Raw genomic sequence first — 22,757 nt, forward strand, 5'->3', positions numbered from 1 at the left:
GTTTTTATCACTTCATGATCATGGTGACCATTTATATGCTTTAATCCTTATCATGAACACTTGTTCATTTATATCATTAACTAATCCATAAATGCTTGCCACAGGTGAAATGGAAGAGATCATCCGTTCTAAACTGGGTCAGGATGTTGAGGTGGAGGAAGACAGGGGAAACAGTAGCACAGGGGGTAGCAGTGAAAGCAACAGTGCTCCTAGCAGTGCTAGGAATAGTCCAGGGTCAGGGTCTGCATCAGGGTCTGCTTCCACCATAACTGTACAGCGCAGCCTGAAGGATCACCCTCCATCAATGCTGACTTCGAAAAAAGTAGGTGCCTGTGCGTGGCTTTACCAGAAGGTTTACTGGTAAAGTTTGGTCATCTTGGAAGCGGACATCTCCAAAGGCAGGGGTGAATTCCATGATTTTCTTTCATGACAGACATGTCGGTAGGAATATATTTTCCTAGTTCTGGAGCTCCGGAAGTTATGTTCAGAAATGCATTATTTTCTGTCCAAGATACACGTTAAGACAAAACAAAGTTCAGTAAGTAGATTTTTAGAAGCTAGAGCTGTATAAGATAAGAATTCGAGAGGAGTGTTTGTTGATTTTGTGCAATAGAGCTGTGTGAGCATGGAAGTGTAAAAAAGGAGAAGTTAGTCTGCCAAGTAAATTGGTGTGCAAAGTGAAGAATTAATAATTAATGTTTGGAAGACTCTTTATACTTACCAAAGCCAGCGGTATGTGTGTGAGTTGAATAGCTATATGCACTTGATCCAGCCCATGTAGATGATTTCTTTTCTCATGGTAGCTGACATGGCTCAGGCAAAACATACCCCAGTCATGGCCATCTCAGATGAAAGGTAAGATTATAGGTACAAGGAAAAAGAATGCGGAAGAATTCACACTCAGGATATAAAGCTAGGTGACTTTCCTGACCCTTTGAGGATTGAGGTTTAGGTAACTTAAGCAGGTTCATCATGCTAATTCCATGCACGAAAAATTACCCAGCTCAATACCCTCAGGGTATTGGGTTGGGTGATTCTCTTACACACTTGAGCAGCAAGGCTTAGGGGACTTGTTAAGGTACTTCATGTGAATGCAATACATTTTTTGCATACTAGGTCACCATGACCTGCATTTTGATGTAGCTCTAGAAACAGATGAAGAATGGCTTAATTTGTTCACATCCAGCCTATAGCTAATGCGCTAAAACCAGAGACCCCTGGCCACAACCAAGCCTGAGAGACCTTCTGTGGTTTCACCTTATCATTTCATATGTCTTGGCTCAACCCCCTGATAGCGCTTCACCCCTTGTATAACACATCATTCCTATTTGCTCTGTCTCTTATACACTTCTCACCCTTCTGCATAATCAGGCCCTGATAACTTAAAGCATCTTTCACTCCATCCTTCCATCTCATTTTTGTCAAACATGGTTTTATTTTTTAAATCTCAGTTGGTCTCATGTTAAACAACTGATCTTATGTTAGTCACAGCTGTGTTATGTAACTAATACCATCTATTATTGACAAATCCAGATGTGATTGGCCTAAGACCACCTGTGATTGACATAAGTCCAGCACTAATTGATATAAGACCATTTGTGATTGACCTCAAACAAGCTGTGATTGCACGTGTGCAAACTATTATTAACTAAGCCTAGTTGTGATTGACCTTAGTCCATCTGTGGTAGACAACACAAATTGTGATTGACCAAAGACCATTGGTGATTGATCTCAGCAGTGGGAATGACACATAACAGCCTGTATTAAAATTGCAAACTGTACATCATGTGCTAAATGCACATGAAAACCTAAAGAGGCTAATATGTGATCATAAGCAAAAAATGTTTGAAAACCCCAAGCGACTTAAGTTAACCCTTGGGTTGTGATTTACCAGTACACTGGTCTGTTCGACAGCCTGCAAGATGCCAGTAGACTGGCAAAGATTTTGGCAGCAATATATTAAATTTCCAGCTGATGTATGATTCTATATCATATCATGAGATGTTCCTAACAACCTAACAACACAGCTGGGAAAAATATCATGCATCACAGTCACCCATAAAGCATCAGAGAGACTGTAATTGCGTCAGTAGGGTGAGAAGACAGATTTACACAACTATTAAAGTCAAATTTATAATATAGATATCATTTCTCCTGCATTATTGTTTACATTTTAGATGTTGTTGATTTTATTTTATAAATTCATGTAGATATTTTTTTCTCATTAGCGAGATGGTGCCAGGAATATACGAAGAAAGGCCATATTCACTCACATTCATTCTCTAGCTGTCTTCTGCATTGCACTGAAACCACAGCCCCCTATCCACAACCAGGCCACAACATCCCTTTCCATGGTTTCATCCAGCTGCTTCATATGTCCTGAGTCAGTCCATCGACAGTATGTCAACCCCTGTACACCACATCGTTCCAGTTCACTCTGTCCTGTGCTATCTTCTTTCACCCTCCAGCATGGTTGGGCCCGTCACCCAAAATCTTTTTTCACTTCATGCTTCCATCTCCAGTTTGGTCTACCCCTTCTCCATGTTCCCTCCACTTCTGACACATATATAGTCTTTGTCAACCTTTCCTTATTTATTCTATCTATATGTCCAAACCATTTCAGCACACCCTCTTCAGCTCTTTCAGCCACACTTTTCATCACCACACTACTCTCTTACCTTCTTATTAGTCAGTTTTACCACCTTACGCAAGTTGTCCTCAAACATTTAATATCCAGCACTTTCACAGTCCTATGCTCATCCTCTCATCTGTAGCCCATGCCTGCGTTCATACAACATTCTTGGGACTACTGTACTTTCAAACATTTTTGCCCTCCCAAACAATAACCACTCATGCCACATATTTATCCATGATTCCAGTTGCCACCACATTCACCTCTAGATATCTAAAGCACTTCACTTCTTTCAGTTTCTCTGTATTCAGACTAATTAACCTGTTCCTCTACTTTGCTAAAGCTATTGACCTTGCTTTATTCACATTTACTCTCAACTTTCTCTTTTCACACACTTCCAAACTCTGTCATCAACTTATGCAGTTTCCCACTCTAAGCTGCCATCAGTGCTGTTTCATTAGCAGATAGCAACTGAATCACTTCCCTGGCCCCCCTCATCCCCTACAGACTACATACTCACCCCACTTTCACCACCTCATCCATAGACAAAGCAAACAGCCACAGCAACATCACATGCCCTTGCCGCAGACCAACCTTCACTTGGAGCCATTCACTCTCATTTCTTCCAGCTTGCACACATGCCTATATAAACACTTCTCACTGCTTATAGCAGCTTTCTGCTTACATCATATATTCTTAAAAACCTTCCATAAGGCATCTTTGTCAACCCAAACATATGATTTTTCCAGATCCAAAAATATCACGTGCAGATCCTTCTGTTTCTGTATTTCTCTTACAAGTTAACCACTTCTGGAACTGCACTTTTCCTCCCCAGTCTGATGCTTTGTATATATCCTCACCTTCTCATTCACTCCTTTCCCATACAACTTACCAGGTACACTCAACAAACTTATACCTCTGTAGTTTGAACATTCAACTTTATCTGCCTTGCCTGTATGTAATAGCACTATGCATGCAATCTGCCAATCCTCAGGCACCGAACCATGATGCATACATTCATCGAAAATCCTAACATCAACAAAACAGTTACCCCCTTTCATAAGAAATTCAGCTGCCATGCCACATATCATCATATGAAAGGCTTTCACCACCTCTCTTTTCTTCACTAAAACACTCCTCTTGACTATCTCACTACATACGACCCTTATGCAAACACTCTGTACCTGCCACTCTATCAATAAACATATCATCAGTCTTCCAAAATACTCACTCCATCTTTTCACTTCATCACAACCTGTTACCACTTCCCCATTTGTCCCCTTTATTCACATTCCCATTAGTTTTCTTGTTTTTCACACACTGTTAACCTCCTTCCTAAAAATCTTATTCTCCTGGAAGTTTTCTGTTACTCACCCACCCCAACTCTCATTTTTGAACCCCTGATCCTTTCTCTTTACTTCCTGCATCTTTCTCTCATACATTTCTAAATAATGTGCTCTCCTTCCTTGTAAGAATCATCTATATACCTCTATTTTTCACTTTCAACTTTAATTTCTTCATGCCACCACTCACTACCCTTTCCAATTTGTTCACCTCCCACATTCCACATGGATCTCTTTCTTGCACATGTCAGCACTGCTTCCCTAAATACCTCCCATTTCTCACCTGCTCCCCTAACTTCATTTACTTCTTTTGCCACACTGTCCTCAGTCTCTCCCGTGGCCTCCACAAGGCAATGATCAGATATCCCACCAGCTGCCCTCTCAGCACATTCACAGCCAACATTCCCTCTTGCATGTCCATCAATTATTTCATTATCCAGTAATGTTCGCTGACCATCTTCCCCACCCATATTCATATACTTGTTGGAAAGGATCACAATTTTGTGCGTGATTACTTGTGTAATCCTCTCTTTTTAAATCAGGTATTCATAAACACCTATCCTTTTTTCTGCATTTAACTCCACAAACTGTTTACCATTTTCATACATAATACTGAATATCCATGCCCCCAATTATATCCTCAGCTACCACATTCCTAACCACATTTAAATCACCTATCACCCATACACAGTCTCTTACATCTAAAGTGCTGACTCAGTAACTCAGCTTCTCCCCAAACATTTGGCTTATGGTAAGAATATGTATATTATCCAAAAAAAGTATGCAAATGATGTATGTGATGTGTAAAATTACAGATGAAAAAGCACAAACCATGTTTGTATATAGATATATGTAAAATGAAGTCACACCAAGAAAATAGCCATCAGCATCATATTCTTAAATAAATTTGGAACCAGGGTTGTTCCCTATCAACTCAGTACCCTCCCACACCAATAAAAAGAAAATTCACTACTTTTTTTGGATATTTTCTCGAACATCATATGATGTTTTTTTTTCACTGGGTGAGCATCATTTCAGACATATGCCACACTTTATGGGTTGAGCTTTCCAGGTGATTATAGACCTGACTCATAACCTTTTCACAGTCAGAAGATCCTCAGTACACTATGTGGAATATTCTCAAATGTTCAAAAAGAATTATCTTCATAAGTTTGTTTTTTTCATTGTAAATGAAATTATGTATAATTCAACCTGGTAAAATGTTGTTTGATGTATTATGTTGTTTTCATCACATACATATGACAGTCATTTTCCCTATCCCCTGTTATTAATGCTTCTGCATGATACAATATTCCAATATTTTTTGAAAATTTAGCCTGCCAGGATTCACCTCATTGTTTTGCCAGGAGATGCTGCCTTGTGTTTGGAATAATTTTCGCTCGCTCACATAGTGTGTGTCAAAATGCATTAGTTTTCCATAGTTGTTTAGGGGGAGAAAGAATACTTCCCACATATTCCTTGCTTGTCATAGAAGGCAATTAAAAGGGAAGAGAGCAGGGGGCTGGAAATCCTCTCCACCTGTTTTTAATTTTTTAAAAGAAGGAACAGAGAAGGGGTCCAAGTGAAGATATTCCCTCTGAGACTCAGTCTTAATTTCTTAATACTACCTCACTAATGCAGGAAACGGTGAATATGTGAAAAAAAAAAATTTTGAGCGATCGGGGCATGAACATGCAGGAGGGTGAAAGGCGTGCAATGAATAGAGTGAATTGGAACGATGTGTATACTGGGGTCTACATGCTGTCAATGGATTAAACCAGGGCATGTGAAGCGTCTGGGGTAAACCATGGAAAGTTTTGTGGGCCCTGGATGTGAAAGGGAGCTGTGGTTTCGGTGCATTATACATGACAGCTAGAGACAGTGTAAACGAATGTTGCCTTTGTTGTCTTTTCCTAGCGCTACCTCGCACACGTGCATGGGGAGGGGGGTGTCATTTCATGTGTGGCGGGGTGGCGACGGGAATGAATAAAGGCAGCATGTATGAATTATGTATATGTGTATATATGTATATGTCTGTTAGAAAGGATCACAATTTCTGTGTATGCATATGTATGTATGTATACGCTGAAATGTATAGGTATGTATATGTGCGTGTGTGGATGTGTATGTATATACATGTGTATATGGGTTAGTTGGGCCATTCTTTCGTCTGTTTCCTTGCGCTTCCTCGCTAATGCAGGAGACTGCAACAAAGTATAATGAATAAATAAATGAATAAATAAATATAAAAATAATCAAGAGGAATTTGAGAGAATATATCTGATGATAAAGACATGTGAAATCATTGCAAAAGTAAAGATGAATGAGATGCCTACCAGCCCAGTTCATCAAGAGAAAGTGATAAGATATGGTGTATGAAAATGAAGAAGTGTTTGGAATCCTGCAATGGCTTCAATTTCATTTTCTGCTTTGAACCTTTAAAACCCAAAAACCAGTTTTAACAGTGGAACTTTGTAAAAACACTTGTAGGATTAGCACCATGTAAGAAAAAAATCTGAAAATAAGAAGATAGAAAGCAGAACCTTTGACTGAGTGAAACACCAAATGCATTGATGCTTTGAGTGAATACAGTGTGAGTTATGATCACCTGGAGTGGCTAGGCTCAGACCAGCCAGTATACAAGCACTCCCTGTTAAATCAAAGGAAGGTTATTTTGTTGCATTTTGTTGTCTATCTGTATATTTCTTATGTATTGTGGTACAAACAGGAGGAGTGGTGAAATAAGATTTTATATGTAACAAAGGATAAGAATATTCCTTAATCTGATCACAAGAAAATTCAAGAACATTCAAGAATGTTCACAGATAAATGAAGGTGATTTTCCAGTATCCTCCGTTATGTCACAAGCAAATACAGTCAGCACTGGGAGAGAATTCTAGCATCTCAGTTACCCATATAACACATAAGGGGAAGGTACAGCCCTGCCATCCATTGTATATTATAGTGCTGGTGATTTGATGAATGCTGAACTATTAATTATATAATTGGGAAACTTCTTTGTATATCAGTAATCCATTGGTGGTGGTGACAAGAAAATGTACGAGTCAGCAAAGATGAGGTAAGCCAACCTTATGTGGTGTGCCAAATTTAAAGCTATGTACAGCAAGACATGGATAAATTACCAGATTTCCTCTTTCTTAAACCTCTTTTGATATTATGCATCAATCAGTAAGATAAAGATAATGTTGCTAGATCCCAATCATAGGGACCCCCCTACATTTCCAGGGCTTATCCCTTGAGGGATGAATGCTCAGATTACTGAGGCAGAAGTCTGTCTAGTATGCTTGGTAAGTTGTATTGGAGAGTGATTATTAAGTGGGTTGTGGCATGCACACACCATCACATTGTGGAAGAGCAGTTTGGCTTCAGGGGTGGTAGAAGATGTATGGACCAGGAGCTTGCTCTGATGAACTTTTGTGAGAAATACAAAGAGAGAGAGATTTGCATGTGGCAGTTATGGATCTAGAGGAAGCATATGATAGAGTTGAAAGAAATGCCTTTCGGAAGGTGCTCTAAGTACAGTATATGGTTTGGGAAGAAACTTACTAGAAGCAGTGAAATTTTTTTTATTAAAAGAGTAAGGTGTGCAAGCAGGAAAAAAGAATGGTGAATTGTTCTAAGTTAAGGTAGACTGTGTCAAGGGTGTGTGATATTACCATGGCTGTTTAATCTGTATATGGATGGAATAATAAGGGAGGTAAATGCAAGGATCATGGAGAGGGGCAGGTCTGCAGTGTGTTAGAAGGGGGTGTGTCATATTTTGTTTGTGGATGATACAGCTCTATGGGCAGACTCAAATGAAAGACTGCTGAAGCTGTTGTTTGAGTATTGGAGAGTGTGTGAAAAGAGGAAGTTAAGAGTTGATATGAATAAAAGGAAGTATATGAGGTTTAGCATTGGGGAAATACAGGTTGGTTTGCTCAAGTTTGAATGTAGAAAACCAGGAGGAAGTAAAGTGTTGAACATGGGGACCTGGAGTTGAACATGGCAACACATGGTGACGGGCATAGGTCCTGAGCACATTGAGAAGTGTTTGGAAAGAGAGGTTTCTGTCTGTGAGACTAAAGATAGGTATGTTTAATTGCTTAGGACTCCCACTGGTGCTGTGTAGGTGAGTTGTGAGCCTTATATGCCAAAAAGTGGGAGAGGGTGGATATGTTGGAAATTGAATGGAAGAGGATAATATGTGGAATGAGGAGTCAGTTGTTGTTCGCTGATGATACAGCGCTGGTGGCTGATTCATGTGAGAAACTGCAGAAGCTGGTGACTGAGTTTGGTAAAGTGTGTGGAAGAAGAAAGTTAAGAGTAAATGTGAATAAGAGCAAGGTTATTAGGTACAGTAGGGTTGAGGGTCAAGTCAATTGGGAGGTGAGTTTGAATGGAGAAAAACTGGAGGAAGTGAAGTGTTTTAGATATCTGGGAGTGGATCTGGCAGCGGATGGAACCATGGAAGCGGAAGTGGATCATAGGGTGGGGGAGGGGGCGAAAATTCTGGGGGCCTTGAAGAATGTGTGGAAGTCGAGAACATTATCTCGGAAAGCAAAAATGGGTATGTTTGAAGGAATAGTGGTTCCAACAATGTTGTATGGTTGCGAGGCGTGGGCTATGGATAGAGTTGTGCGCTGGAGGATGGATGTGCTGGAAATGAGATGTTTGAGGACAATGTGTGGTGTGAGGTGGTTTGATCGAGTGAGTAACGTAAGGGTAAGAGAGATGTGTGGAAATAAAAAGAGTGTGGTTGAGAGAGCAGAAGAGGGTGTTTTGAAGTGGTTTGGGCAAATGGAGAGGATGAGTGAGGAAAGATTGACCAAGAGGATATATGTGTCGGAGGTGGAGGGAGCAAGGAGAAGAGGGAGACCAAATTGGAGGTGGAAAGATGGAGTGAAAAAGATTTTGTGTGATTGGGGCCTGAACATGCAGGAGGGTGAAAGGAGGGCAAGGAATAGAGTGAATTGGAGCGATGTGGTATACCAGGGTTGACGTGCTGTCAGTGGATTGAATCAAGGCATGTGAAGCGTCTGGGGTAAACCATGGAAAGCTGTGTAGGTATGTGTATTTGCGTGTGTGGACGTGTGTATATGCATGTGTATGGGGGGGGGTTGGGCCATTTCTTTCGTCTGTTTCCTTGCGCTACCTCGCAAACGCGGGAGACAGCGACAAAGTATAAAAAAAAAAAAAAAAAGGAGGTATAACATGTAAGGTATAACAGTATAAGAGAGAAGTATTATAGTAAGCTAAACTATGGAGAAGATGAGTGTAGAGAGACTTACTGAGAGGATATATGTTTGAGAAGTGGAAGGAGCAAGGTGGAGAGGGAGACTGAGTTGGATATGGAAATATGGAGTGAAAGAGGCTTTAAGCTATCAGGGCCTGAACATGCAGAAGGTTGAGAGGCATACATGAAATAGAGTGGATTAGAGTACAGTCAACCCTTGATTGAATGGACCCCGATTTAACGGACCGGGCAAATATTAATACATTAGTAAAAAATTGTTTAAACAATTTTTTTTAAAATTAAAAAATCTCAAATGCTGCATTATGCGAATTTCATGTCAAACTTTTTTTTGGTAGCGTGGGGTATACTCACTTTGTTTAGGTCTCAGTCTGCTTCAAGCTACTGTGCTATCAGGTTTTATGCAGAGAATTTGATTTTATTTGTTAATAGATTTTGCAATCCTTACAATTCAAAATGGTATCAAGTGTTAGAGGAGTTAAAAGAAAGCATGTGAACTATAAATTGTATATTGTATTACAAAATGGCTCATAGGTTACATTTCCAGTTTAATGGATTTTCGGCATTAACGGACACCCCTATCCCCAACTAGTCCGTGTGCGGGGGGAGGGGGTTGTCATTTCATGTGTGGTGGGATGGCGACAGGAATATATATATATATATATATATATATATATATATATATATATATATTTTTTTTTTTTTTTTTTTATACTTTGTCGCTGTCTCCCGCGTTTGCGAGGTAGCGCAAGGAAACAGACGAAAGAAATGGCCCAACCCCCCCCCCCATACACATGTATATACATACGTCCACACACGCAAATATACATACCTACACAGCTTTCCATGGTTTACCCCAGACGCTTCACATGCCTTGATTCAATCCACTGACAGCACGTCAACCCCGGAGCAAGGTGGAGAGGGAGACTGAGTTGGATATGGAGACAGCGACAAAGTATAAAAAAAAAAAAAAAAAAAAAAAAAAAAAAAAATATATATATATATATATATATATATATATATATATATATATATATATATATATATATATATATATATGTATATATATATATATCCCTGGGGATAGGGGAGCAAGAATACTTCCCACGTATTCCCTGCGTGTCGTAGAGGGCGACTAAAAGGGGAGGGAGCGGGGGGCTGGAAATCCTCCCCTCTCGGTTTTTTTTTTTTTTCCAAAAGAAGGAACAGAGAATTGGGTCAGGTGAGGGTAGTCCCTCAAAGGCTCAGTCCTCTGTTCTTAACGCTACCTCGCTAATGCGGGAAATGGCGAATAGTTTGAAAAAAAAAATATATATATATATATATATATATATATATATATATATATATTATTTTTTTTTTTATTATACTTTGTCGCTGTCTCCCGCGTTTGCGAGGTAGCGCAAGGAAACAGACGAAAGAAATGGCCCAACCCCCCCCCATACACATGTATATACATACGTCCACACACGCAAATATACATACCTACACAGCTTTCCATGGTTTACCCCAGACGCTTCACATGCCCTGATTCAATCCACTGACAGCACGTCAACCCCGGTATACCACATCGCTCCAATTCACTCTGTTCCTTGCCCTCCTTTCACCCTCCTGCATGTTCAGGCCCCGATCACACAAAATCTTTTTCACTCCATCTTTCCACCTCCAATTTGGTCTCCCTCTTCTCCTTGTTCCCTCCACCTCCGACACATATATCCTCTTGGTCAATCTTTCCTCACTCCTCCTCTCCATGTGCCCAAACCACTTCAAAACACCCTCTTCTGCTCTCTCAACCACGCTCTTTTTATTTCCACACATCTCTCCTACCCTTACGTTACTCACTCGATCAAACCACCTCACACCACACATTGTCCTCAAACATCTCATTTCCAGCACATCCATCCTCCTGCGCACAACTCTATCCATAGCCCACGCCTCGCAACCATACAACATTGTTGGAACCACTATTCCTTCAAACATACCCATTTTTGCTTTCCGAGATAATGTTCTCGACTTCCACACATTCTTCAAGGCCCCCAGGATTTTCGCCCCCTCCCCCACCCTATGATCCACTTCCGCTTCCATGGTTCCATCCGCTGCCAGATCCACTCCCAGATATCTAAAACACTTCACTTCCTCCAGTTTTTTTCCATTCAAACTCACCTCCCAATTGACTTGACCCTCAACCCTACTGTACCTAATAACCTTGCTCTTATTCACATTTACTCTTAACTTTCTTCTTCCACACACTTTTCCAAACTCAGTCACCAGCTTCTGCAGTTTCTCACATGAATCAGCCACCAGCGCTGTATCATCAGCGAACAACAACTGACTCACTTCCCAAGCTCTCTCATCCCCAACAGACTTCATACTTGCCCCTCTTTCCAAAACTCTTGCATTTACCTCCCTAACAACCCCATCCATAAACAAATTAAACAACCATGGAGACATCACACACCCCTGCCGCAAACCTACATTCACTGAGAACCAATCACTTTCCTCTCTTCCTACACGTACACATGCCTTACAGCCTCGATAAAAACTTTTCACTGCTTCTAACAACTTTCCTCCCACACCATATATTCTTAATACCTTCCACAGAGCATCTCTATCAACTCTATCATATGCCTTCTCCAGATCCATAAATGCTACATATAAATCCATTTGCTTTTCTAAGTATTTCTCACATACATTCTTCAAAGCAAACACCTGATCCACACATCCTCTACCACTTCTGAAACCACACTGCTCTTCCCCAGTCTGATGCTCTGTACATGCCTTCATCCTCTCAATCAATACCCTCCCATATAATTTACCAGGAATACTCAACAAACTTATACCTCTGTAATTTGAGCACTCACTCTTATCCCCTTTGCCTTTGTACAATGGCACTATGCACGCATTCCGCCAATCCTCAGGCACCTCACCATGAGTCATACATACATTAAATAACCTTACCAACCAGTCAACAATACAGTCACCCCCTTTTTTAATAAATTCCACTGCAATACCATCCAAACCTGCTGCCTTGCCGGCTTTCATCTTCCGCAAAGCTTTCACTACCTCTTCTCTGTTTACCAAATCATTTTCCCTAACCCTCTCACTTTGCACACCACCTCGACCAAAACACCCTATATCTGCCACTCTATCATCAAACACATTCAACAAACCTTCAAAATACTCACTCCATCTCCTTCTCACATCACCACTACTTGTTATCACCTCCCCACTTGCGCCCTTCACCGAAGTTCCCATTTGCTCCCTTGTCTTACGCACTTTATTTACCTCCTTCCAGAACATCTTTTTATTCTCCCTAAAATTTAATGATACTCTCTCACCCCAACTCTCATTTGCCCTTTTTTTCACCTCTTGCACCTTTCTCTTGACCTCCTGTCTCTTTCTTTTATACATCTCCCACTCAATTGCATTTTTTCCCTGCAAAAATCGTCCAAATGCCTCTCTCTTCTCTTTCACTAATACTCTTACTTCTTCATCCCACCACTCACTACCCTTTCTAATCAACCCACCTCCCACTCTTCTCATGCCACAAGCATCTTTTGCGCAATCCATCACTGATTCCCTAAATACATCCCATCCTCCCCCACTCCCCTTACTTCCATTGTTCTCACCTTTTTCTATTCTGTACTCAGTCTCTCCTGGTACTTCCTCACACAGGTCTCCTTCTCAAGCTCACTTACTCTCACCACCCTCTTCACCCCAACATTCACTCTTCTTTTCTGAAAACCCATACAAATCTTCACCTTAGCCTCCACAAGATAATGATCAGACATCCCTCCAGTTGCACCTCTCAGCACATTAACATCCAAAAGTCTCTCTTTCGCACGCCTGTCAATTAACACGTAATCCAGTAACGCTCTCTGGCCATCTCTCCTACTTACATAAGTATACTTATGTATATCTCGCTTTTTAAACCAGGTATTCCCAATCACCAGTCCTTTTTCAGCACATAAATCTACAAGCTCTTCACCATTTCCATTTACAACACTGAACACCCCATGTATACCAATTATTCCCTCAACTGCCACATTACTCACCTTTGCATTCAAATCACCCATCACTATGACCCGGTTTCGTGCATCAAAACCACTAACACACTCATTCAGCTGCTCCCAAAACACTTGCCTCTCTTGATCTTTCTTCTCATGCCCAGGTGCATATGCACCAATAATCACCCACCTCTCTCCATCAACTTTCAGTTTTACCCATATTAATCGAGAATTTACTTTCTTACACTCTATCACATACTCCCACAACTCCTGTTTCAGGAGTATTGCTACTCCTTTCCTTGCTCTTGTCCTCTCACTAACCCCTGACTTTACTCCCCAGACATTCCCAAACCACTCTTCCCCTTTACCCTTGAGCTTCGTTTCACTCAGAGCCAAAACATCCAGGTTCCTTTCCTCAAACATACTACCTATCTCTCCTTTTTTCACATCTTGGTTACATCCACACACATTTAGGCACCCCACTGAGAACCAATCACTTTCCTCTCTTCCTACACGTACACATGCCTTACATCCTCGATAAAAACTTTTCACTGCTTCTATCAACTTTCCTCACACACCATATATTCTTAATACCTTCCACAGAGCATCTCTATCAACTCTATCATATGCCTTCTCCAGATCCATAAATGCTACATACAAATCCATTTGCTTTTCTAAGTATTTCTCACATACATTCTTCAAAGCAAACACCTGATCCACACATCCTCTACCACTTCTGAAACCACACTGCTCTTCCCCAATCTGATGCTCTGTACATGCCTTCACCCTCTCAATCAATACCCTCCCATATAATTTACCAGGAATACTCAACAAACTTATACCTCTGTAATTTGAGCACTCACTCTTATCCCCTTTGCCTTTGTACAATGGCACTATGCACGCATTCCGCCAATCCTCAGGCACCTCACCATGAGCCATACATACATTAAATAACCTTACCAACCAGTCAACAATACAGTCACCCCCTTTTTTAATAAATTCCACTGCAATACCATCCAAACCTGCTGCCTTGCTGGCTTTCATCTTCCGCAAAGCTTTCACTACCTCTTCTCTGTTTACCAAATCATTTTCCCTAACCCTCTCACTTTGCACACCACTTTGCGGCAGGGGTGTGTGATGTCTCCATGGTTGTTTAATTTGTTTATGGATGGGGTTGTTAGGGAGGTAAATGCAAGAGTTTTGGAAAGAGGGGCAAGTATGAAGTCTGTTGGGGATGAGAGAGCTTGGGAAGTGAGTCAGTTGTTGTTCGCTGATGATACAGCGCTGGTGGCTGATTCATGTGAGAAACTGCAGAAGCTGGTGACTGAGCTTGGTAAAGTGTGTGGAAGAAGAAAGTTAAGAGTAAATGTGAATAAGAGCAAGGTTATTAGGTACAGTAGGTTTGAGGGTCAAGTCAATTGGGAGGTGAGTTTGAATGGAGAAAAACTGGAGGAAGTGAAGTGTTTTAGATATCTGGGAGTGGATCTGGCAGCGGATGGAACCATGGAAGCGGAAGTGGATCATAGGGTGGGGGAGGGGGCGAAAATTCTGGGGGCCTTGAAGAATGTGTGGAAGTCGAGAACATTATCTCGGAAAGCAAAAATGGGTATGTTTGAAGGAATAGTGGTTCCAACAATGTTGTATGGTTGCGAGGCGTGGGCTATGGATAGAATTGTGCGCAGGAGGATGGATGTGCTGGAAATGAGATGTTTGAGGACAATATGTGGTGTGAGGTGGTTTGATCGAGTGAGTAACGTAAGGGTAAGAGAGATGTGTGGAAATAAAAAGAGCGTGGTTGAGAGAGCAGAAGAGGGTGTTTTGAAGTGGTTTGGGCACATGGAGAGGATGAGTGAGGAAAGATTGACCAAGAGGATATATGTGTCGGAGGTGGAGGGAACAAGGAGAAGAGGGAGACCAAATTGGAGGTGGAAAGATGGAGTGAAAAAGATTTTGTGTGATCGGGGCCTGAACATGCAGGAGGGTGAAAGGAGGGCAAGGAATAGAGTGAATTGGAGCGATGTGGTATACCGGGGTTGACGTGCTGTCAGTGGATTGAATCAAGGCATGTGAAGCGTCTGGGGTAAACCATGGAAAGCTGTGTAGGTATGTATATTTGCGTGTGTGGACGTATGTATATACATGTGTATGGGGGGGGGGTTGGGCCATTTCTTTTGTCTGTTTCCTTGCGCTACCTCGCAAACGCGGGAGACAGCGACAAAGTATAATAAAAAAAAAAATATATATATATATATATATATGAGGTCTGTTGTGAGTGGGAGAGCTTGGGGGGTGAGTCAGTTGTTGTTCGCTGGTGGTGCAGCGCTGGTGGCTGGTTCGTGTGAGAAGCTGCAGGGGCTGGTGACTGAGTTTGGTGGGGTGTGTGAAAGGAGGGAGTTGGGAGTGAATGTGAATGGGAGCAGGGTTGTTGGGTGCAGTGGGGTTGGGGGTCGAGTCAATTGGTAGGTGGGTTTGAATGGAGCAGAGCTGGAGGAGGTGGAGTGTTTTGGATGTCTGGCAGTGGATCTGGCAGTGGGTGGAGCCATCGAAGCGGGGGTGGATCGTGGGGTGGGGGAGGGGGCGAAAATCCTGTGTATGGGGGTGGGTTGGGCCATTTCTTTCGTCTGTTTCCTTGCGCTGCCTCGCAAACGCGGGAGACAGCGACAAAGCGAAAAAAGAAAGAAAAAATATATATATATATATATATTATCCCTGGGGATAGGGGAGAAAGAATACTTCCCACGTATTCCCTGCGTGTCGTAGAAGGCGACTAAAAGGGAAGGGAGCGGGGGGCTGGAAATTCTCCCCTCTTTTTTTTTTATTTTAATTTTCCAAAAGAAGAAACAGAGAAGGGGGCCAGGTGAGGGTATTCCCTCAAAGGCCCAGTCCTCTGTTCTTAACGCTACCTCGCTATCGCGGGAAATGGCGAATAGTATAAAAAAAAAAAAAAAAAAAAAAAAAAATATATATATATATATTTATATATTTATATATATATATATATATATATATATATATATATATATATATATATATATATATATTTTCTTTCTTTTTCTTTCAAACTATTCGCCATTTCCCGCATTAGCGAGGTAGCGTTAAGAACAGAGGACTGGGCCTTGGAGGGAATATCCTCACCTGGCCCCCTTCTCTGTTCCTTGTTTTGGAAAATTAAAAAAAAAACGAGAGGGGAAGATTTCCAGCCCCCCGCTCCCTCCTCTTTTTGTCGCCTTCTACGACACGCAGGGAATACGTGGGAAGTATTCTTTCTCCCCTATCCCCTATATATATATATATATATATATATATATATATATATATATTATCCCTGGGGATGATATATATTAGAAGCAGTGAAAAGTTTTTATCGAGGATGTAAGGCATGTGTACGTGTAGGAAGAGAGGAAAGTGATTGGTTCTCAGTGAATGTAGGTTTGTGGCAGGGGTGTGTGATGTCTCCATGGTTGTTTAATTTGTTTATGGATGGGGTTGTTAGGGAGGTGAATGCAAGAGTTTTGGAAAGAGGGGCAAGTATGAAGTCTGTTGGGGATGAGAAAGCTTGGGAAGTGAGTCAGTTGTTGTTCGCTGATGATACAGCGCTGGTGGCTGATTCATGTGAGAAACTGCAGAAGCTGGTGACTGAGTTTGGTAAAGTGTGTGAAAGAAGAAAGTTAAGAGTAAATGTGAATAAGAGCAAGGTTATTAGGTACAGTAGGGTTGAGGGTCAAGTCAATTGGGAGGTGAGTTTGAATGGAGAAAAACTGGAGGAAGTGAAGTGTTTTAGATATCTGGGAGTGGTGCTGGCAGCGGATGGAACCATGGAAGCGGAAGTGGATCATAGGGTGGGGGAGGGGGCGAAAATTCTGGGAGCCTTGAAGAATGTGTGGAAGTCGAGAACATTATCTCGGAAAGCAAAAATGGGTATGTTTGAAGGAATAGTGGTTCCAACAATGTTGTATGGTTGCGAGGCGTGGGCTATGGATAGAGTTGTGCACAGGAGGATGGATGTGCTGGAAATGAGATGTTTGAGGACAATATGTGGTGTGAGGTGGTTTGATCGAGGAAGTAACGTAAGGGTAAGAGAGATGTGTGGAAATAAAAAGAGCGTTGTTGAGAGAGCAGAAGAGGGTGTTTTGAAATGGTTCGGGCACATGAGAGAATGAGCGAGGAAAGATTGACCAAGAGAATATATGTGTCGGAGGTGGAGGGAACGAGGAGAAGAGGGAGACCAAATTGGAGGTGGAAAGATGGAGTGAAAAAGATTTTGTGTGATCGGGGCCTGAACATGCAGGAGGGTGAAAGGAGGGCAAGGAATAGAGTGATTTGGAGCGATGTGGTATACCGGGGTTTACGTGCTGGCAGTGGATTGAATCAAGGCATGTGAAGCGTCTGGGGTAAACCATGGAAAGCTGTGTAGGTATGTATATTTGCGTGTGTGGACGTATGTATATACATGTGTATGGGGGTGGGTTGGGCCATTTCTTTCATCTGTTTCCTTGCGCTACCTCGCAAATGCGGGAGACAGCGACAAAAAAAAAAAAAAAATCCCTGGGGATAGGGGATTAAGAATACTTCCCACTTATTCCCTGCGTGTCGTAGAAGGCGACTAAAAGGGAGGGAGCGGGTGGCTTGAAATCCTCCCCTCTCGTTTTTTTTTTAATTTTCCAAAAGAAGGAACAGAGGGGGCCAGGTGAGGATATTCCAAAAAAGGCCCAGTCCTCTGTCCTTAACACTACGTCGCTAACGCGGGAAATGGCAAATAGTTTAAAAGAAAGAAAAGAAAATATATATATATATATATATATATATATATATATATATATATATATATATATATATATATATATATATATATATATATATTTCTTTCTTTTTCTTTCAAACTATTCGCCATTTCCCGCATTAGCGAGGTAGCGTTAAGAACAGAGGACTGGGCCTTTGAGGGAATATCCTCACCTGGCCCCCTTCTCTGTTCCTCCTTTTGGAAAATTAAAAAAAACGAGAGGGGAGGATTTCCAGCCCCCGCTCCCTCCCCTTTTAGTCGCCTTCTACGACACGCAGGGAATACGTGGGAAGTATTCTTTCTCCCCTATCCCCAGGGATAATATATATTCTTTTTTTCTTTTTTTTTTTTTTTGCTTTGTCGCTGTCTCCCGCGTTTGCGAGGTAGCGCAAGGAAACAGACGAAAGAAATGGCCCAACTCACCCCCATACACATGTATATACATACGTCCACACTCGCAAATATACATACCTACACAGCTTCCCATAGTTTACCCCAGACGCTTCACATGCCCTGATTCAATCCACTGACAGCACGTCAACCCCGGTATACAACATCGATCCAATTCACTCTATTCCTTGCCCTCCTTTCACCCTCCTGCATGTTCAGGCTCCGATCACACAAAATCTTTTTCACACCATCTTTCCACCTCCAATTTGGTCTCCCACTTCTCCTCGTTCCCTCCACCTCCGACACATATATCCTCTTGGTCAATCTTTCCTCACTCCTCCTCTCCATGTGCCCAAACCATTTCAAAACACCCTCTTCTGCTCTCTCAACCACGCTCTTTTTATTTCCACACATCTCTCTTACCCTTACGTTACTTACTCGATCAAACCACCTCACACCACACATTGTCCTCAAACATCTCATTTCCAGCACATCCATCCTCCTGCGCACAACTCTATCCATAGCCCACGCCTCGCAACCATACAACATTGTTGGAACCACTATTCCTTCAAACATACCCATTTTTGCTTTCCGAGATAATGTTCTCGACTTCCACACATTCTTCAAGGCTCCCAGAATTTTCACCCCCTCCCCCACCCTATGATCCATTTCTGCTTCCATGGTTCCATCCGCTGCAAGATCCACTCCCAGATATCTAAAACACTTTACTTCCTCCAGTTTTTCTCCATTCAAACTTACCTCCCAATTGACTTGACCCTCAACCCTACTGTACCTAATAACCTTGCTCCTATTCACATTTACTCTTAACTTTCTTCTTTCACACACTTTTCCAAACTCAGTCACCAGCTTCTGCAGTTTCTCACATGAATCAGCCACCAGCGCTGTATCATCAGTAAACAACAACTGACTCACTTCCCAAGCTCTCTCATCCCCAACAGACTTCATACTTGCCCCTCTTTCCAAAACTCTTGCATTCACCTCCCTAACAACCCCATCCATAAACAAATCAAACAACCATGGAGACATCACACACCCCTGCCGCAAACCTACATTCACTGAGAACCAATCACTTTCCTCTCTTCCTACACGTACACATGCCTTACATCCTCAATAAAAACTTTTCACTGCTTCTAACAACTTGCCTCCCACACCATATATTCTTAATACCTTCCACAGAGCATCTCTGTCAACTCTCCAGATCCATAAATGCTACATACAAATCCATTTGCTTTTCTAAGTATTTCTCACATACATTCTTCAAAGCAAACACCTGATCCACACATCCTCTACCACTTCTGAAACCACACTGCTCTTCCCCAATCTGATGCTCTGTACATGCCTTCACCCTCTCAATCAATACCCTCCCATATAATTTACCAGGAATACTCAACAAACTTATACCTCTGTAATTTGAGCACTCACTCTTATCTCCTTTGCCTTTGTACAATGGCACTATGCACGCATTTCGCCAATCCTCAGGCACCTCACCATGAGTCATACATACATTAAATAACCTTACCAACCAGCCAACAATACAGTCACCCCCTTTTTTAATAAATTCCACTGCAATACCATCCAAACCTGCTGCCTTGCCGGCTTTCATCTTCCGCAAAGCTTTTACTACCTCTTCTCTGTTTACCAAATCATATTCCCTAACCCTCTCACTTTGCACACCACCTCGACCAAAACACCCTATATCTGCCACTCTATCATCAAACACATTCAACAAACCTTCAAAATACTCACTCCATCTCCTTCTCACATCACCACTACTTGTTATCACCTCCCCATTTGCGCCCTTCACTGAAGTTCCTATTTGCTCCCTTGTCTTATGCACTTTATTTACCTCCTTCCAGAACATCTTTTTATTCTCCCTAAAATTTAATGATACTCTCTCACCCCAACTCTCATTTGCCCTTTTTTTTCACCTCTTGCACCTTTCTCTTGACCTCCTGTCTCTTTCTTTTATACATCTCCCACTCAATTGCATTTTTTCCCTGCAAAAATCGTCCAAATGCCTCTCTCTTCTATTTTACTAATACTCTTACTTCTTCATCCCACCACTCACTACCCTTTAATCAACCCACCTCCCACTCTTCTCATGCCACAAGCATCTTTTGTGCAATCCATCACTGATTCCCTAAATACATCCCATTCCTCCCCCACTCCCCTTACTTCCATTGTTCTCACCTTTTTCCATTCTGTACTCAGTCTCTCCTGGTACTTCCTCACACAAGTCTCCTTGCCAAGCTCACTTACTCTCACCACCCTCTTCACCCCAACATTCACTCTTCTTTTCTGAAAACCCATACAAATCTTCACCTTAGCCTCCACAAGATAATGATCAGACATCCCTCCAGTTGCACCTCTCAGCACATTAACATCCAAAAGTCTCTCTTTTGCGCACCTGTCAATTAACACGTAATCCAATAACGCTCTCTGGCCATCTCTCCTACTTACATAAGTATACTTATGTATATCTCGCTTTTTAAACCAGGTATTCCCAATCATCAGTCCTTTTTCAGCACATAAATCTACAAGCTCTTCACCATTTCCATTTACAACACTGAACACCCCATGTATACCAATTATTCCCTCAACTGCCACATTACTCACCTTTGCATTCAAATCACCCATCACTATAACCTGGTCTCGTGCATCAAAACCACTAACACACTCATTCAGCTGCTCCAAAAACACTTGCCTCTCATGATCTTTCTTCTCATGCCCAGGTGCATATGCACCAATAATCACCCATCTCTCTCCATCAACTTTCAGTTTTACCCATATTAATCGAGAATTTACTTTCTTACATTCTATCATATACTCCCACAACTCCTGTTTCAGGAGTACTGCTACTCCTTCCCTTGCTCTTGTCCTCTCACTAACCCCTGACTTTACTCCCAAGACATTCCCAAACCACTCTTCCCCTTTACCCTTGAGCTTCGTTTCACTCAGAGCCAAAACATCCAGGTTCCTTTCCTCAAACATACTACCTATCTCGCCTTTTTTCACATCTTGGTTACATCCACACACATTTAGGCACCCCAATCTGAGCCTTCGAGGAGGATGAGCACTCCCCGCGTGACTCCTTCTTCTGTTTCCCATATATATATATTTATATATATTTTCATGTAAGAATGACAAGTAATAGTTTGCAAGTAACATAGGTGAAGCCTTGTCAGTTCTATCACTTTTCATACAGCATTTGTAATGAGACTTTGCGTGAATTTTGAATTCCTTTTGTTGTAGTATAATCCTTCCACTCCATATCCATTTTATTATAACTTACATATGTGCATTACACATGACAGCTGTAGGATGGGTGTGAAGAAATGAGGCCTTTTCTCCCTCTGTTCCTGGTGTTAAATTGCTAACATGGGAAGTGACAAATAAGTATAAAAGAAAGAAAAGAAAGATAGGACTTGTACAGATCATGTGTTGCTAGCATGACTAAAACATATCTCTTACCTTTGAAGGTCTTTTTCCAAAAGCTTTTGGCTTTTGGAACCTATGAAAAAAAGGGACCTTAGGGCAAAGATATGCAATATAAGATAGGTTATTTTGACCCTTTTGCCAGTACATACAGAATGATTCATTGCTAAGAAATTGTATTGTATACCAGAAACTGTATAGTCTTATAGAGGAACAAACATCAAACTGAGATGTGAACAGAGTGTTGAATGTATAAAGGATGAGTTTACAGAGCGTTGTTAAGAAAAAGGGAGATAATTGACATGAAAAAAGCAGTAAAAGACTGCAAACGTGATAAAAGCAATTACTTTATAGGGAAATCCTTAAAATTACAGGAAACCAGACACTATCAAGATTGAGTGTTATGTTTCTAAAGTTTTATTGCGGGATGAAGTTGTGATTCTGCAACAGGGATGTAGAAACTTTCCAGTATCTGAGACATCGTAATCATGAGTGAATGGTATGATATTTTATGACTGAGACTTGAAATTCATGGATTACGTGTATTTTGGTTCAAGAGTCTGTGAATAATAGAAACTTTGGAGGAATAACTTTTTTTTCTAAATGTTGGTAGAATTTGTATTTTTGTTAACATAAACAGTGAATAGCTGTAATACAGAAGAACATTTTATGCTCTTAGTATGTCGGTCAGCCATGATCCCCAGATAAAGTCATTGTGAAGGAGGACTTGCCCTTTGTCCCATGGATTTTCCCTCATAGTGTCTGACAGACAAACTGAGGGTGCAACAGTTGTCAAGTGGTAAACCCAACTAATGGATATCTGGTGTGAACTGCTTCACCTAAAGTAACGGATTTAGTAGCTTTAACTCATTAAAAATGGTGTAAACACAAATGA

The 22,757-nt window shown here is 41.4% G+C and overlaps 1 protein-coding gene across 8 annotated transcripts in view; it reads left to right on the forward strand.

The window, feature by feature from the left end:
• LOC139749437 (DENN domain-containing protein 1A) overlaps positions 1-22,757 on the forward strand; it is a 213,980-nt gene that overhangs the window by 148,932 nt on the left and 42,291 nt on the right. For all 8 annotated transcript variants that reach the window (XM_071663294.1, XM_071663288.1, XM_071663296.1 and 5 more), the window contains one exon: positions 105-322. In XM_071663294.1, coding sequence (XP_071519395.1) covers positions 105-322 — 218 coding nt within the window. The remainder of the gene's footprint in view (positions 1-104; positions 323-22,757) is intronic.

This window comes from Panulirus ornatus, chromosome 7 (assembly GCF_036320965.1).
Source record: "Panulirus ornatus isolate Po-2019 chromosome 7, ASM3632096v1, whole genome shotgun sequence".
NCBI lineage: Eukaryota > Metazoa > Arthropoda > Malacostraca > Decapoda > Palinuridae > Panulirus > Panulirus ornatus.